The sequence below is a fragment of the Neoarius graeffei genome, chromosome 2 (assembly GCF_027579695.1).
Source record: "Neoarius graeffei isolate fNeoGra1 chromosome 2, fNeoGra1.pri, whole genome shotgun sequence".
NCBI classification, from domain to species: domain Eukaryota; kingdom Metazoa; phylum Chordata; class Actinopteri; order Siluriformes; family Ariidae; genus Neoarius; species Neoarius graeffei.
Genome location: NC_083570.1, coordinates 104,214,883 through 104,232,882, shown reverse-complemented (window position 1 = coordinate 104,232,882; position 18,000 = coordinate 104,214,883). Strand labels below are relative to the sequence as shown.

Here is an 18,000-nt window from a genome sequence, read left to right as displayed (position 1 = left end):
AGAACTGCTAGCGGTCAAACTGGCCCTTGAGGAGTGGAGGCACTGGCTGGAGGGAGCGCAACATCCATTCCTGGTTTGGACGGACCACAAGAACCTGGAGTACCTTCAGCAAGCCAAGAAACTGAACCCACAACAGGCTAGGTGGGCCCTGTTTTTCAGTCAGTTTGACTTCACCCTCTCGTACCGCCCCGGCTCCAAGAACACCAAACCTGACGCACTGTCCAGGCTGTTCTCTGCCACTAACAGGGAGAGTGAAGTCGGGCCTATTATCCCTGTGTCCCGGATTGTGGCCCTTGTCTGCTGGGGTATTGAGGAGGCCGTCCGACGAGCCCAACGCCAGGACCCCGGTCCTGGGACAGGGCCACCGGGCCTCTTGTACGTCCCACATCAAGCCCGGGCCAAGGTTCTCCAGTGGGGTCACTCTTCCCCTCTCACCGCCCACCCGGGAGCTCGGAGGACCCTGGACTTCCTGAAAAGATGCTTCTGGTGGCCTAACATGGAGAAGGAAGTAAGGTCATTTGTCCTGTCCTGTGAGGTCTGCACCAGAACCAAGAACCCGTGACAGAGTCCCCAGGGTCTCCTGCATCCTCTGACCATTCCCCGGCGTCCCTGGTCCCACGTGGCAGTCGACTTCATCACGGGTCTCCCTGAGTCTCAAGGTAACACTGTTATTTTGGTTATAGTTGACAGATTCTCAAAGGCCTGCCACTTCATACCACTGTGCAAACTCCCTTCTGCTCTTGAAACAGCCAAACTTATTTTTAATCATGTCTTCCAAGTCTTTGGTCTCCCACAGGACATCGTCTCAGACCGAGGGCCCCAGTTCTCCTCCCGAGTGTGGCACGGGTTCTGCAAGGTCATCGGAGCCACTGCCAGCCTCTCCTCTGGGTTTCACCCACAGTCCAATGGCCAGACGGAGAGGCTCAACCAGGACCTGGAAACCACCCTGCGAGGCCTGGCTATGGATAACCCGACATCGTGGAGCACCTGGCTGCCATGGGCAGAGTACGCCCACAACACCCTGCAGTCATCGGCCACCAAGCTGTCGCCATTCCAGTGCCAATTCGGGTTCCAGCCACCTCTGTTCCTGGACCAGGAGGAGGACGCGGGGGTGCCCTCGGTCAACCAATATGTGAGACGGTGTTGAAAGACCTGGAGCAAGGTCAGGAAGACCCTCATCCATACCTCCAGAACCAACCAGACTCAGGCCAACCGCCATAGAAGACCTGCCCACGCTTTCCGCCCTGGGCAGCGGGTTTGGCTGTCCACTAAGGACCTTCCGCTGTGGGTGGAGAACCGCAAGCTTGCTCCTCGCTACATTGGCACCTTCAAGGTGGTGCGCAGGGTGAACCCTGTCGCCTACCGGCTCCAGTTGCCCCGGACTCTGAGGATCAACCCCACTTTCCATGTTTCCCTGTTGCGGCCCGTACTGACGTCCACATATGCCCCTGCCCCTAGGAACCCTCCACCCCCCCGCATCTTCCAGGGTCAGACTGTGTTCACCATGCATCGCCTGCTTGACTCCCGCCGGGTCCGCGGCGGGCTTCAATATCTCATGGACTGGGAGGGCTATGGTCCTGAGGAGCACTGCTGGGTTCCCGCTCGGGACATCTTAGATAAAGAACTGTGTCGGGACTTCCATCCGGATCGCCCTGGGAACGTCAGGAGACGCTCCTGGGGGGGGGTCCTGTTAGGACTTGGACTGTTTTGGCCTCTAGAGGCCGCTGTTATTTCCTTTTCTTGTCATGTTTGTTTTGGCCTCTAGAGGCTGCCACTGTTTCTGTGTTTTATGTTCGTTGTTTTCCATGTGTCCTGTGCCCCGCCTAGTCCTCATTCGTGTCACCTGTGTCCTATTTTAGTTTGTGTATTTATACCCCTGAGTTCAGTCCTCTTGTCACGGAGTCTTTGTGCTGTTATGTTTAGCTCCAGTTACCTCTGTTCCTATTTCCTCGCCTATGTCCTTGTGTTCTTTGTATTTTTGCTTTCTTTTGGACTTTGTGGATTTTGTTTTTGACTTTTGGATCTTCTGAGCATTTGGATTTTTACCCCTTCTTTTCTGGTTATTGGCTTTTGTATTTACTTTTAACTTTTGGATTTTTTTTTATTTTTTCCCTTATATCTTCTGAGTGTTTTGGTTTATACTTTTTGGATTTTTGTGTGTAAATATTGTAAATAAATCTTTTGATACTTTTTCTACTTCCACCTCATGCCTCTGCATTTGAGTCATCCGCCTGGTGGCCTAGTGGGGGTTTGCTGGATTATCACACCAGCAAACCAGGTTCGAATCCCAGCAAAATCCTAACACACTCTCTTTCCACTCAGTATTTTTATCATGGTTGAGGTGTGGAGATGGATGCAAGTGCGGAAGCCTTTTATTTACACAGGAAAATCAAAGCAACAAAAAACACCAGGCATGAAACGATGACAGTAGAAGTGAGGAAAAACAACATGCATCAGCATGAAAAATAAAAACAAGCACAAGATGATGAGTGATAAAAAGTGAAAGGTGTGTCTCATGGTGCATTGAGTTCTGGGTGAGTAGTTCAAGGGGTCATGCATGATGGCTCTCTCAACAGAGACGTGATGCGGTTCGACTCCTGCCAAATTAGTAGTAAGCTAATATCTCAGCTTCTGGCTTGGGCTTTTCACAGCAATGGACTTGCTGCCTCGTGAATTGTACATCATATCTGGGCTCGTATGGTTGGCGCTCCATAGCATTCTGTTAAATACAGTCAGGGGGGAATAGACGATATCTGTAACTTTTCCGTTATGAATATCCATTCCAAGTGGGAATGAAAATTTGTTATCTTTTCTGTGTTGTTTTTACCTCATACAATAACGGATTTTGTATGTGAAAGGGGTGAGAAAAACATAATGAAGGCTACTGGGGTTTGGTGCAAAATGAAGAAGCGAGTGTGACAGTCAAAGTGTCCAGAAGAACTGTGGCTGGTTCTGTAAGACGCTCAGTAAAACCTACAGCTCATTTCCTTAGAAAACTGCACTCATTGTACCTGAGACAACTACAATTTATTTATTTATTTATTTGTTTTTAACCAAAGGGTCATCACACCAAATATTGACTTTGTTTCCTTTTATAACTGTTTAGTGCTTTTTATAGTGTTATTTTCTTGTCAAAGCATTTAATTTCATTATTTCTGAAGGCATCTTTACTCAACAGCATTTTGCACAGAACTGTATCTGAGATAAAGATTACATTTATGTCTCTGGTGCATCCGCTGCTTTTCTTCTTGAGGTCTTTCTGTAAAGGAAACAATGTTGTAAAATGTGTCTGTGTGTGTGTGTGTGTGTGTGTGTGTAGTTGCATATAGCGGTGAGTAAGACACTGGCCCAGGTGATGGTGGACTGTAAACTGGCTGGAGAGAAGCCCATTAATGCTGCTGGCAACATCACCACTGATGGCATGGAGGTTCTGGGAAGAATGGTCCGATCGAGAGGAGACAGGGACAACTCTGCACCGGTATATGTGTGTGTGCGTGCGTGCGTGCATGGATGTGTGTTTGGGGGTAGTGTGTAAAAGATGTAAGAAATGTGGACGTGTGTGTGTTTGGGGGTAGTGGGGGTAGTGTGTAAAAGATGTAAGAAATGTCGTCTTGTGTGTGTGTGTGTGTTTGGGGGAGTGGGGGGTTAGTGTGTAAAGGATGTAATAAATGTGGACTCAAGTGTGTGTGTGTGTGTGTGTGTGTAGTTTCAGCTCCAGTCATTTGATATTGTGTGTAGTACATCACAGGCTCGTCGAGACAAGTGCTGCGACCTTCCCAGTCTGGTGAGCTTTGTCACATCACTATTGTGTGTGTGTGTGTGTGTGTTTTGCTTTATATTGACAGCTTGGCCAGAAGTCTAATGTACTGTAGGTCAGTTTAAATGAAGCCACTTAACCAAATTATGTTTGGTGTGTGAAGTTTCCTTGTTTTGCATGAGGTTTGCGTAAATTATCACGCTGTGTGTGTGTGTGTGTGTGGTTTTGACTCTGTGTTGTATCTGGGCCAAAACAGGTTCAGTCAGAGTATTTGTCTCTTCCTTAGCAGGGATTGGTCAGTCTGCACACCAGGATCAGACTCACTCAGGCAGGAGCCGTGGCCAAACGTTTGAACCAGAATTCTTTGTGCTTGAGGATTCAGATGATATCCAAATTTGAACTTTTTAAACTTTTCCTGTTGTTCCTTTATTTTATTTCACTGCTTCAGACTTGCTTGAAATTTGAGGCAAGTGTGATTTAGACATGCAGTTTGCATGATGCTCTGCCTGAAGTCTGGAGCAGAAACACCACAACTATAATCCTGACTACAATATCACTTGGTCCTGATACTCAGGGAAATAAACGCATGCAACTTAGGAATAGTCAGAGAAGTTTTTTCCAAGTAGTAGCACATTATTCTGGGCCATACTGTACAGCTTGGACTTCAAAACAACCCATGCACATCGGATCAGGTCCAGGTCTGGAAAAATTGCTCCAGAAGCAAACTCACCGATCCGGATAAACCCAGGCCTGGGCTATAGGTATCTTTATCAGTCTGTTGTGAGCACTAACCACATAAACTGCAGGGGATGGATTTATTGATAGTTATCGCTATAGTTGTAGTTATAGGTATTGTGGGACTGGACCTTTAGGCTTGTAGCTGCAAAACTATCAAAACTAAATTCAGGCACAAGCATGTCTTGGTGGATCTGCAACATTTAGGGTGAAGGGAGAAGAAATTTGTGTAAATTGTTGGCCAATGGTGCTTGAAAGTTTGTGAACCCTTTAGAATTTTCTATATTTCTGCATAAATATGACCTAAAACAACATCAGATTTTCACAGAAGTCCTAAAAGGAGATAAAGAGAACCCAGTTAAACAAATGAGACAAAAATATTATACTTGGTTATTTATTTATTGAGGAAAATGATCCAATATTATATCTGTGAGTGGCAAAAGTATGTGAACCTCTAGGGTGAGCTGTTAATTTGAAGGTGAGATTAGAGTCAGGTGTTTTCAATCAATGGGATGACAATCAGGTGTGAGTGGGCACCCTGTTTTTATTTAAAGAACAGGGATCTATCATAGTCTGATCTTCACAACATGTCTGTGGAAGTGTATCATGGCACGAACAAAGGAGATTTCTGAGGACCTCAGAAAAAGCATTGTTGATGCTTTTCAGGCTGGAAAAGGTTACAAAACCATCTCTAAAGAGTTTGGACTCCACCAATCCACAGTCAGACAGATTGTGTACAACTGGAGAAAATTCAAGACCATTGTTACCCTCCCCAGGAGTGGTCGACCAACAAAGATCACTCCAACAGCAAGGCGTGTAATAATCGGCGAGGTCACAAAGGACCCCAGGGTAACTTCTAAGCAACTGAAGGCCTCTCTCACATTGACTAATGTTAATGTTCATGAGTCCACCATCAGGAGAACACGGAACAACAATGGTGTGCATGGCAGGGTTGCAAGGAGAAAGCCACTGCTCTCCAAAAAGAACATTGCTGCTCGTCTGCAGTTTGCTCAAGATCACATGGACAAGCCAGAAGGCTATTGGAAAAAAAAAAGTTTTGTGGACGGATGAGACCAAAATATAACTTTTTGGTTTAAATGAGAAGCGTTATGTTTGGAGAAAGGAAAACACTGAATTCCAGCATAAGAACATTAACCCATCTGTGAAACATGGTGGTGGTAGTATCATGGTTTGGGCCTGTTTTGCTGCATCTGGGCCAGGACGGCTTGCGATCATTGACGAAACAATGAATTCTGAATTATACCAGCGAATTCTAAAGGAAAATGTCAGGACATCTGTCCATGAACTGAATCTCAAGAGAAGGTGGGTCATGCAGCAAGACAACGACCCTAAGCACACAAGTCATTCTACCAAAGAATGGTTAAAGAAGAATAAAGTTAATGTTCTGGAATGGCCAAGTCAAAGTCCTGACCTTAATCCAATCGAAAGGAATGGGCTAAAATTCCTCCAAGCCAGTGTGCAGGACTGATCAACAGTTACCGGAAACGTTTAGTTACAGTTATTGCTACACAAGGGGCTCACACCAGATACTGAAAGCAAAGGTTCACATACTTTTGCCACTCACAGATATGTAATATTGGATCTCATCTCATCTCATTATCTCTAGCCGCTTTATCCTGTTCTACAGGGTCGCAGGCAAGCTGGAGCCTATCCCAGCTGACTACGGGCGAAAGGTGGGGTACACCCTGGACAAGTCGCCAGTTCATCACAGGGCTGACACATAGACACAGACAACCACTGACACTCACATTCACACCTACGGTCAATTTAGAGTCACCAGTTAACCTAACCTGCATGTCTTTGAACTGTGGGGGAAACCGGAGTACCTGGAGGAAACCCACGCGGACACGGGGAGAACATGCAAACTCCGCACAGAAAGGCCCTCGCCGGCCCCGGGGCTCGAACCCGGACCTTCTTGCTGTGAGGCGACAGCGCTAACCACTACACCACCGTGCCGCCCCAATATTGGATCATTTTCCTCAATAAATAAATGACCAAGTATAATATCTTTTGTCTAATTTGTTTATCTGGGTTCTCTTTATCTACTTTTAGGACTTGTGCAAAAATCTGATGATGGTCATATTTATGCAGAAATATAGAAAATTCTAAAGGGTTCACAAACTTTCAAGCACCACTGTACATCTGAGAACATTTTTATTTTAGAAGTAGAGGTGTAGAACTGCAGCATTTGAGAATGCAGAGTCTGTATTCCTGTCATTTTTTCAAATCATATTGTTGCTGTTTTTCTTTGTACAGTATTTACTGTTGTTGTTTATGTCTTTCTTGACTTCAGAGGAAGGAGGCAGATTGTCCGGCACTGCCTCGAGCCTGCACATGCACTCAGGACAGTAAAGGCCCTCCTGGTCCATCCGGACCACCGGTATGCACAGGGACACCCCCCCACACACACACTCTGTTCCTGTCTCAGTGACGTTTTATTTTCATGAACATTAATTGGCATTGACATTTCAGTGACATTAAAAATATAATAAACAAGAGGTTAATGGAGTAACATTGATAAAAATTTGTCTAAATATACCCACTTTAAAAAGTAATCCAGGCAAGTTCAGTCTCGGCAGATCATTTGATTTTTGGAGGTTGAGCCGCACTTTTTGCTGTTACTTTAAAGTCCGATTAAAGTATCACATACTCTTACAACAGCAGACTGCTGTTGAGTGTGTCACTTCAACTGCTTTTCTTCTGCTGCCCGGACCTGCGCATTCTCAAAGGTAGCAAGGCTGTGCTTCACTGTTCACTTCCAGGAGCCCCTATCCCTTGCGCACTCTTCCCAGGTGCCAATTTGCATTTCTTTGAGATCACATTTGAAGACGTCCTTTTCGCGCAGGTATGACCTTCCAATTGGTCTTTTTCCCTGAGCAAGCTCGCCGTACAGAAGATCCATTCAAACCACGTGACCCATCCAACGCGTACGCCTTTGCTTCAAGATGCTAAACGTTGATGTGGTGTCTGCGCGTTCCAAGACTGAGTTGTTTGGGACTTTATCCTGCCACTTAATGTTGAGGATTTGTCAAAGGTTTCGCATGTGGAACGTGTGGAACATCACACCTGCTGTCAAAAGAAAAATTGATAAATTTAAAAATAATGTCTGGTTGAAAATTTTGATTTAGAGGTAATGGGTTGCATGACCAGAGTTTAAGGGTATAACTATGGCATTATGTGTCAGAGCCAACATGGATGCAGAGGAAAGACATACAGCCCCAAAATAATTTCATTCTGCACGTGGTCCAAGAGGTGCACACGTTTTCATGGTGTCCGCTGATGTAAGAGAACGAGAGATAAAATAAACTTCAGAAGATGTCTGTATGATGCATGGCCATTATTTCATTGGACCAGTGCAGCTACGCACACACACACTTCCTCCTGCGCTGGACTCATGTGGAACATTACACACAGCACACATGTGTACAACCCTGATTCCAAAAAAGTTGGGACAAAGTACAAATTGTAAATAAAAGTGGAAGGCAATAATTTACAAATCTCAAAAACTGATATTGTATTCACAGTAGAACATAGACAACATATCAGATGTCGGAAGTGAGACATTTTGAAATTTCATGCCAAATATTGGCTCATTTGAAATTTCATAACAGCAACACATCTCAAAAAAGTTGGGACAGGGGCAATAAGAGGCTGGAAAAGTTAAAGGTACAAAAAAGGAACAGCTGGAGGGCCAAATTGCAACTCGTTAGGTCAATTGGCAATAGGTCATTAACATGACTGGGTATAAAAAGAGCATCTTGGAGTGGCAGCGGCTCTCAGAAGTAAAGATGGGAAGAGGATCACCAATCCCCCTAATTCTGCCCCAACAAATAGTGAAGCAATATCAGAAAGGAGTTCGACAGTGTAAAATTGCAAAGAGTTTGAACATATCATCATCTACAGTACATAATATAATCAAAAGATTCAGAGAATCTGGAAGAATCTCTGTGCGTAAGGGTCAAGGACGGAAAACCATACTGGGTGCCCGTGATCTTCGAGCCCTTAGACGGCACTGCATCACATACAGGCATGCTTCTGTATTGGAAATCACAAAATGGGCTCAGGAATATTTTCAGAGAACATTATCTGTGAACACAATTCACCGTGCCATCCGCCATTGCCAGCTAAAATTCTATAGTTCAAAGAAGAAGCCGTATCTAAACATGATCCAGAAGCGCAGACGTCTTCTCTGGGCCAAGGCTCATTTAAAATGGACTGTGGCAAAGTGGAAAACTGTTCTGTGGTCAGACGAATCAAAATTTGAAGTTCTTTATGGAAATCAGGGACGCCGTGTCATTCGGACTAAAGAGGAGAAGGACGACCCAAGTTGTTATCAGCGCTCAGTTCAGAAGCCTGCATCTCTGATGGTATGGGGTTGCATTAGTGCGTTTGGCATGGGCAGCTTACACATCTGGAAAGACACCATCAATGCTGAAAGGTATATCCAGGTTCTAGAGCAACATATGCTCCCATCCAGACGACGTCTCTTTCAGGGAAGACCTTGGATTTTCCAACATGACAATGCCAAACCACATACTGCATCAATTACAGCATCATGGCTGCGTAGAAGAAGGGTCCGGGTACTGAACTGGCCATCCTGCAGTCCAGATCTTTCACCCATAGACAACATTTGGCGCATCATAAAATGGAAGATACGACAAAAAAGACCTAAGACAGTTGAGCAACTAGAATCCTACATTAGACAAGAATGGGTTAACATTCCTATCCCTAAACTTGAGCAACTTGTCTCCTCAGTCCCCAGACGTTTACAGACTGTTGTAAAGAGAAAAGGGGATGTCTCACAGTGGTAAACATGGCCTTGTCCCAACTTTTTTGAGATGTGTTGTTGTCGTCATGAAATTTAAAATCACCTAATTTTTCTCTTTAAATGATACATTTTCTCAGTTTAAACATTTGATATGTCATCTATGTTCTATTCTGAATAAAATATGGAATTTTGAAACTTCCACATCATTGCATTCCATTTTTATTTATAATTTGTACTTTGTCCCAACTTTTCTGGAATCGGGGTTGTATATATTCTGTAGATTCTGTACTTTTTCTCCTTTGCCATAGTACTTTTTTTTTTTTTTTAATCTGGACTATTATCATGTACCTTATCACATGTTGTATGATTGCTGTTTATAATTCCACCACTTACGATTCAGAATATCTACTGATACCTCACTTCACTGTCACTTTATATAGATCTACATCACTAGTTTATACACACCATTAGTAGATGCAGTGCCAAGACTAATTATTATTGTTCGTTGCTGTCTTGTGTGAGCAGTTGTCCTTATTTCGTTCGATTTTTATTCTATTCTTTTTTTTTTTTTACTTAGTCTACATTTAAATAATATTGGTTGGTGTTGAGTGGTATATCAAATATATTCCATTCAGCTAGCATGATACTGAAATGAGTCGAAGATGAGTAGCTGAATGGAATACATCTGATAGACCACAAAAAAAGCCAGACAATATCATTTTTATTATTATAAATACACATTCCTTTTGAGCGTTCAATGTGTCTTTCTCTTTCAAAATTCTCTCAAAATCTTCCGTATTTAATGAAGCAAACCTGGTGACCATGTTTGTTCACAAATTGTCACAGTCGCTCGCTAGCACGGAAGTTCTACGTCTCTGATGTGTCTCTCTTCCAGTTTTTTTTTAATGTCCGTTGGTATGTTTTTCTCTTGTAAATATGCGTGAAGAATATCTCATGAAGTTTTGTTAGCCTTTCAGGTATTCAACACGTTTTTCTATTTCCTGGCGAACAAAGAAATACTTTTGCCCATGCGCAGCAGAAAACTTTCTCATTGGATATTCGCATTAGCTCTGACGTGTGACGACATGTTGTCTTGACAACCATACAATATCGTAAACCTTATTCAACGCCAGGCGGCACAGTGGTGTAGTGGTTAGCACTGTCACCTCACAGCAAGAAGGTTCTGGGTTCAAGCCCAGCGGCTGATGAGGGCCTTTTTGTGCGGAGTTTGCATGTTCTCCCCGTGTCTGCATAGTTTTCCTCCGGGTGCTCCGGTTTCCCCCACAGTCCAAAGACATGCAGGTTCGGCTAATTGGTGGCTCTAAATTGACCATAGATGTGAGTGTGAATGGTTGTTTGTCTCTGTGTGTCAGCCTTGTGATGATCTGGTGACTTGTCCAGGGTGTACCCCACCTCTCACCCATAGTCAGCTGGCTCCAGCTTGCCTGCAGCCCTGCACAGGATAAGCGGTTATGGATGATGGATGGATATTCAATGCTCATTCTTCATTGGGTAGAGTGATGTAATACATGTAGGATTAGCGATATGCTAACAAACCAAATCGATATTACATGCTATCAAACCAAATGAATGAAACCCGCTAGAAGGGAATAGAAAACGTTTGTGTTCCATCAAAAATGTGTCCTGGATGTATAATAATCATCAATATTTTACTCTGTACTTGAGCTGCTGTAACTTCTGAATTTCTCCCCATGGGGATCAGCAAAGGAATATCTTATCTTCCCCCAAAGTTAATTACAAACTCAAATTATGCTGTGTGTGTGTGTGTGTGTGTGTGTGTGTGTGTGTGTGTGTGTGTGTGTGTGTGTGTGTGTGTGTGCACTTCACAGGGAGGTCCTGGTATTAGAGGGGCAAGAGGAGATCGAGGAGAACCCGGTCCTGTGGTACAGTCTGTTTATTAATGTCTGATCAGTTATACATCACGAAATAGTGTGAGTATAGTTGTCATTCTCTCTCTCTCTCTCTCTCTCTCTCTCTCTCTCTCTCTCTCTCTGTTGCTTTCTCTCTGTCACGCTCTCTCTCTGTCACACTCTGTCACGCTCTCTCGCTTTGTCTCTCTCTCTCTGTCTCTCTCTTGCTTTCTCTCTCTCTCTCTGCTGCTCTCTGTCTCTCTCTGTCGTTCTCTCTCTGTTGTTCTCTGTTTCTCTCTCTCTCTCTCTGTCGCACTCTGTTGCACTCTCTCTCTCTCTCTCTCTCTCTCTCTCTCTCTCCCTGTCTGTTGCTCTCTCTCTGTCACTCTCTTGTGCTCTCTCTCTCTGTTGTTCTCTGTCTCTCTCTCTGTCGCTCTCTCTCTCTCTCTCTCTCTCTCTGTCTGTTGCTCTCTCTCGCTCTCTCTCTCTTGGTCACTCTGTCTCTCTCTGTCGCTCTCTCTCTCTGTCACGCTCTCTCTCTGTTGTGCTCTCTTTCTCTTGCTCTCTCTCTCAGGGTCCAGCGGGTCCAGCTGGAGAACCAGGAGTACCAGGACCTCAAGGGCCTCCAGGGCCCCAGGGACACACTGGGCGATCCATCAGAGGCCCTCCGGTAACACACACGTGTTTATACACACAGATGCAAATAAGAATTCTGTGTAATTAGTCTCCACAATTACCTACGTGTCACAGTTGACCTCCCTGCACATGCTGTGTGGTTTTTACAGCCACATTATTTTTTTCTGTTGGATTTGTCTGACTGATAAATACCGAACAAGGTTTGTTATTATTTCCTTGCAACCTGCTCATTTAGGGCCTGAATGTGCTTCTGAGCTCATCACAGACGTGACCTTAGAAAGTTTCCTTGTGATGTTTATGTACTTTAGGGTGGTCCAGGTGAGAAAGGGGAAAAAGGTGAAGCAGGACCTCGAGGTATTCAGGTAAAATCTGAACTTCAGGATTTCACACGATGTGAATTATAACTGAATAATAACCTGTGAGTTTAAAGCAGATATGCAGAACCTTTATTTTTAAATAAATTTCTGAGTGGATAGTATCTCCATCCTTGACTCTTGTATGCTGCATAAATGAGAATAAAAAATATATATATATTTGAGAGTTTTTGATCCAGCCAGCCCTGAGCATGTGACGTCACAGCGGTAACAGGTTTTAAGGCCGAGGCCTTTGACAGCTATAGACCAAAGCCAGACTCGGCAGGCGAGAGTGGTTGCAATGGCCTCTTTGTTCAAATTTATTGGAGATTCTTCGGATTCCTCAGGTAGTAATACATGTGACTGTGATAGTCCTGAAATTGGAGTGTGTGTACATGCTACTGTTATACATGTAGAACCGTATCAGTTCGAACCATCAGAAAGTGAATCTGATAGTAACATGTCGGCCATGGAGGCCCCCATCTTACGAAATAAAGCCAGAGAACAAAGCCGTCTAGAGAATTGGATGGAATTGAACTGACAGTCTCATGTGACTCTCATTAAAACAGGATAGGTGTTATAACTTATGCAACAGACATGTACATGCATGCATTTTCACTGATAAAATGTAAAAGGCTAATTAAATAATCAGATGAACTGAGACAATCACATTCTGAAGCAAATTCAATAATCTTATACCGGTAAGTTACATGTATTAATCTAAATGCAGGTAAACGAGTGTTGTTGTTGTTGTTGTGATGTAACCAAATGAGAGTCGCATCTTACCTATCTGTGTTCTCGCTTCTTGAATGCCAATCTTGTGGCTGATTGTTTCAAAACAATCTGACTTTCAGTTCTTCGTTCAGTTCTTCATTCATTTGCTTCTTCCACATAAGGGTGAGATATTGCTGCTGAGGCAGGTATATCCAGCGGAGAAATCTGACGACTGGTCCACTCATTCTCCATTTTCTCCATACTCAGTACTCCGCCATTACTGCTCGGATCACACTCTGGAAGAACTGAACTTACTTTCCTTTTCTTGTAGTTTTCTTTTCCTTTAATTGTTGGTACTGCACCCTCTTTCAATACAGGCTTATAGCCAACGCTCCTCAATAGATCAGAGGTTTCGTACGAGTCATCAGTAAAATCTGCCAGTGAATTTCTTGTAAAATGCGTCCAAATCTTTGCAGTTTGAACATTCTTGGGCCATGAATGCAACATAAATCCACCTTCTGTCGTGTTGCTGCACCCGCCAGCAACACATCTACGTGGCATGGCGATAAATTAGCTCAAAATGGAAGCTCGGAGTTGCAGTCAGCTCTGTGTTTTAGTCTAGCGGAAATGGCGATGAGACCGATAGCCTTCCTGCTGTGACGTCACAGATATCAAGACCGCTACCTATATGAATCACTTTAATCGTAAAAATTACTATATTAGATTTATTGTTAACACTTAAAACTATTCCTGTGCCATTCTTGAGGCCCCAAGGCATTTATAAGCAAAAAGTGAGGCCATGGTTCTGCGTATCTCCTTTAAGTGTTAACAAGATCAGGTTCTGTATCAGACACTTCAATCTGAATATGTACTGCAGATGTGTGAAATTGGCTCTTTCTAAACACTGTATGTTTGGCGACCTGTGAAAACCATTCACATGGTTTCTAGTCCTGAACTGAAATAAAATATGTTTATCAGCATCAACATTACTTTCTGGGCGGCACGGTGGTGTAGTGGTTAGCGCTGTTGCCTCACAGCAAGAAGGTCCGGGTTCGAGCCCCGTGGCCGGCGAGGGCCTTTCTGTGTGGAGTTTGCATGTTCTCCCCGTGTCCGCGTGGGTTTCCTCCGGGTGCTCCGGTTTCCCCCACAGTCCAAAGACATGCAGGTTAGGTTAAGTGGTGACCCTAAATTGACCGTAGGTGTGAATGTGAGTGTGAATGGTTGTCTGTGTCTATGTGTCGGCCCTGTGATGACCTGGCGATTTGTCCAGGGTGTACCCCACCTTTCGCCCGTAGTCAGCTGGGATAGGCTCCAGCTTGCCTGCGACCCTGTAGAACAGGATAAAGCGGCTAGAGATAATGAGATGAGAACATTACTTTCTGTCTCAACACCTGAGGTATAAAATCGCGCATGATGTTTGAATACAAGCCTCACTGTTGTCTCTTTACTCGAATATCTCTGTTCATGCAACATCAGTGATGAAATATTCATGTTACAAATATCTTTTTATTAGATCATTTCATCTCATCTCATCTCATCTCATTATCTCTAGCCGCTTTATCCTTCTACAGGGTCGCAGGCAAGCTGGAGCCTATCCCAGCTGACTACGGGCGAGAGGCGGGGTACACCCTGGACAAGTCGCCAGGTCATCACAGGGCTGACACATAGACACAGACAACCATTCACACTCACATTCACCACACCTACGGTCAATTTGGAGTCACCAGTTAACCTAACCTGCATGTCTTTGGACTGTGGGGGAAACCGGAGCACCCGGAGGAAACCCACGCGGACACGGGGAGAACATGCAAACTCCACACAGAAAGGCCCTCGCCGGCCCCGGGGCTTGAACCCAGGACCTTCTTGCTGTGAGGCGACAGCGCTAACCACTACACCACCGTGCCGCCTAGATCATTTCAATTTATGTAAAAAAAAAAAAACCTTGGACAGTGTAACACTAAAATGTCTCTAAAAAGTGAAGCAACTACAAGTCTAGTGCCCCTGCTGTCTGGCTGCAGTATAACATGTAGCTCCGCCCATCTCCATGTGTTTCAATGACAAACCAGCCTAATTTCCATGTCACTATTTTTATTTAAACTGTCTTTCCATCTACAGTGTCTGATTCGACCAGTTCGTTTTCTCTATGCTTCATTTTGCAGCCATCTGCACATTTTTTTTACATTGTTCTACACTATCATAAGAAGGCATGGCTACATTTAGTAATGAAGTGATTGACAGCCTTGGCTGGAAGAGACCGGCTGCAGCACCTGCATTGCACCTTGTCTGTTCATTACCTGGAGTAGCTGATTTTGTAGTCAAGTGTGTCAAGCAGCAGAGTTTGACCTACAACCTCAATTCCAAAAAACGTTGGCATGCTGTGTAAACTGTAAATAAAAACAGAATGCAATAATTTGCAAATCATGGAAACCCTATATTTCATTGAAAATAGTACAAAGACAACATATCAAATGTTGAAACTGAGAAATGTTATTGTTTTTTGAAAAGTATATGCTCATTTTGAATTTGATGTCACCAACACATTTCAAAAAAGTTGGGACAGGGGCATGTCTACTACTGTGGTGCATCACCTCTACTTTTAACAACACTCGGTAAACATTTGGGAACTGAGGAGACCAACTTCTGTAGTTTTGAAAGATAAATGTTGTCCCATTCCTGCCTGATATACAGTTTCAGTTGCTCAACAGTTCAGGGTCTCCTTTGTCATATTTTGTGCTTCATAATGCACCAAATGTTTTAAATGGGAGACAGGTCTGGACTGCAGCAGGCCAGTTTAGCACTCAGACTCATTTACTACAGAGCCATGCAGTTTTATTATGTGCAGAAAGCGGTTTGGCATTGTCTTGCTGAAAGAAGGAAGGCCTTCCCTGAAAAAGATTTTGTCTGGAAGGCAGCATATTGCTCTGCTCTGAAATGTGTAAATATTATTCAGCATTAATGATGCCTTCCCAGATGTACAAGCTACCCATGTCATGTGCACTAATGCACCCTTATACCATCACAGACGCTGGCTTTTGAACTGTGCACTGATAACAAGCCGGATGGTCCCTCTCCTCTTTAGCCTGGAGGATGTGGTGTCTATGATTTCTAAAAAGAATTTCTACTTTTGATTCGTCAGACCTCGGGACAATTTTCCACTTCACCTCAGTCCATCATAAAAGAGCTCGGGCCCAGAGAAGGTTGTGGTGTTTCTGGATATTGGTTATATCTGGTTTTAGCTTATATTTGTGGATGCCGTAATGAAGTGTTTTCACAGACGATGGTTATCTGAAGTGTTCCTGAGCCCATACAGTGATTTCCACTACAGATACGTGTCTGCTTTTAATGCAGTGTCACCTGAGGGCCTGAAGATCACAGGCATCCAATGTCAGTTTGCAGCCTTGTCTCTTGCATACAGAGATTTCTCCAGATTCTCTGAATATTTTAATGATATTATGTACCATAGATGATGTGATCCCCAAATTCTTTGCAGTTTTACATTGAGGAACGTTATTCTTAAATTGTTGCATTGTTTGCCCACGCAGTCTTTCACAGACCAGTGAACCCCTCCCCATCTTTACTTCTGAGACACTCCGCCTCTCTGGGATGCTCTTTTTATACCCAATCATCTTACTGATCTGTTGCCAATTAACCACTTTTTTTTTTTATAGCATTACACAATGTTTTCAGTCTGTTGTTGCCCTGTCCCAACTTTTTTGAAATGTGTTGCTGACATCCAATTCAAAATGAGAATATATTTTTCAAAAAACAATAAAATTTCTCAGTTTCAATATTTGACATGTTGTCTTTGTACTATTTTGAATGAAATATAGGGTTTCCATGATTTGCAAATCTTCACATTCTGTTTTTATTTTCAGTTGACACAGCATCCCAACTTTTTTTGGAATTGGGGTTGTACTAAACCATTGTTTTGTAACTTATTATTACTGTCAAATTTGACTTTCTACAGCGAGCTGGATTTTGGTATTGGGAGAAGTGGGCAGGGCTTACCAAATGAGTACCTGACTTTGATACTCATCTCAACTGTGCAGACTCTGGCTCCAATTTTGAGAACATGGCCAAGGAATTTTGGCTTCATTTCTAAAAAAAAAAAAACAGAAAGGCATGGAGACACGTAATCCTTTTTTTTTTTTTTTTTACAGTCATTCGGTCATTTAAACAATTTAAAACGTTCCCCGCTCTTGTTTTGACAGAGTATGTCAGTGTTGTTCTTTGTTTTGATGATGACGTGACACTGTGACAGATGGTATCTGATTACACACAATTGATTAAGGTTATGTCCATGTCTTTATGGCTCTAGGGCACGTAAATATCTAACAGCTTGATCAAAAAAAAAATAATAATAAAAGCAGACTGAGAGCTAGCTCCATTTTAGACATCTTTAGACAGACTGATTGCATTTACTGCTATGTTTTGTAAACTAAATGGCTTCTTGATTCAGATATCATACTATTTACTTTATGAGAACAGTTTGCTGATTAATCCTGACAAATCCGAGTTCTGTGTGTCTGCATTAAGTGAGATGCTCAGTCAGACGCCTATTCCGCCCATTACGTTCTTGTGAAAGGAGCTACCCATCGTTCAGTCAGTTAGAGACCTCGGCGTTATAGTCGATAAGAACTTGTCGTTTGATGAACATATCAGGACTCTAGGCACAGACCTAATAAGCAAACTAGTAATGATAAATCGGATCCGTCACTTTTTTGACCAACAGGCACTTTTTAAAATTTTTTCATTTCTGCTTTAATTTTTACTAAGCTTTTTTACTGTTCGACTGTCTGGTCAGGTACCAGTAATTCAAGTATTCATAAGTTCCAGAATTGTGCTGCCCAAATTCTATCTGGGCAGCACAAATATGATCACACTAGTAGTTATTGTCCTTGAACCTGGATTAGCACAGTGTATTAGTACGAGCATGGAGCCTCGCTCCCCGTGTCTCCTCAGTGACGTAGACATGGCCCTATCGGAAGTCTCCAGTGAGGAACGCTGAGTGTGAGGCGAGTGGGGGAGGGGATTCCCTGCCAAGGCCGCGTGCAGTGTGTTAGCGTGAGCATGTAGCCTATGGGAAATGAATAGTGTGCTGGATTAGCTCTAATCCCATGTTTTGGAAAATCAAAAATGTTGTCT

The 18,000-nt window shown here is 43.5% G+C and overlaps 1 protein-coding gene across 3 annotated transcripts in view; it reads left to right on the top strand.

Moving 5' to 3' along the window:
• col14a1b (collagen, type XIV, alpha 1b) overlaps positions 1 to 18,000 on the top strand; it is a 255,917-nt gene that overhangs the window by 192,280 nt on the left and 45,637 nt on the right. For all 3 annotated transcript variants that reach the window (XM_060915314.1, XM_060915311.1, XM_060915312.1), the window contains 6 exons: positions 3,320 to 3,478; positions 3,707 to 3,784; positions 6,807 to 6,893; positions 11,132 to 11,185; positions 11,727 to 11,822; positions 12,097 to 12,150. In XM_060915314.1, coding sequence (XP_060771297.1) covers positions 3,320 to 3,478; positions 3,707 to 3,784; positions 6,807 to 6,893; positions 11,132 to 11,185; positions 11,727 to 11,822; positions 12,097 to 12,150 — 528 coding nt within the window. The remainder of the gene's footprint in view (positions 1 to 3,319; positions 3,479 to 3,706; positions 3,785 to 6,806; positions 6,894 to 11,131; positions 11,186 to 11,726; positions 11,823 to 12,096; positions 12,151 to 18,000) is intronic.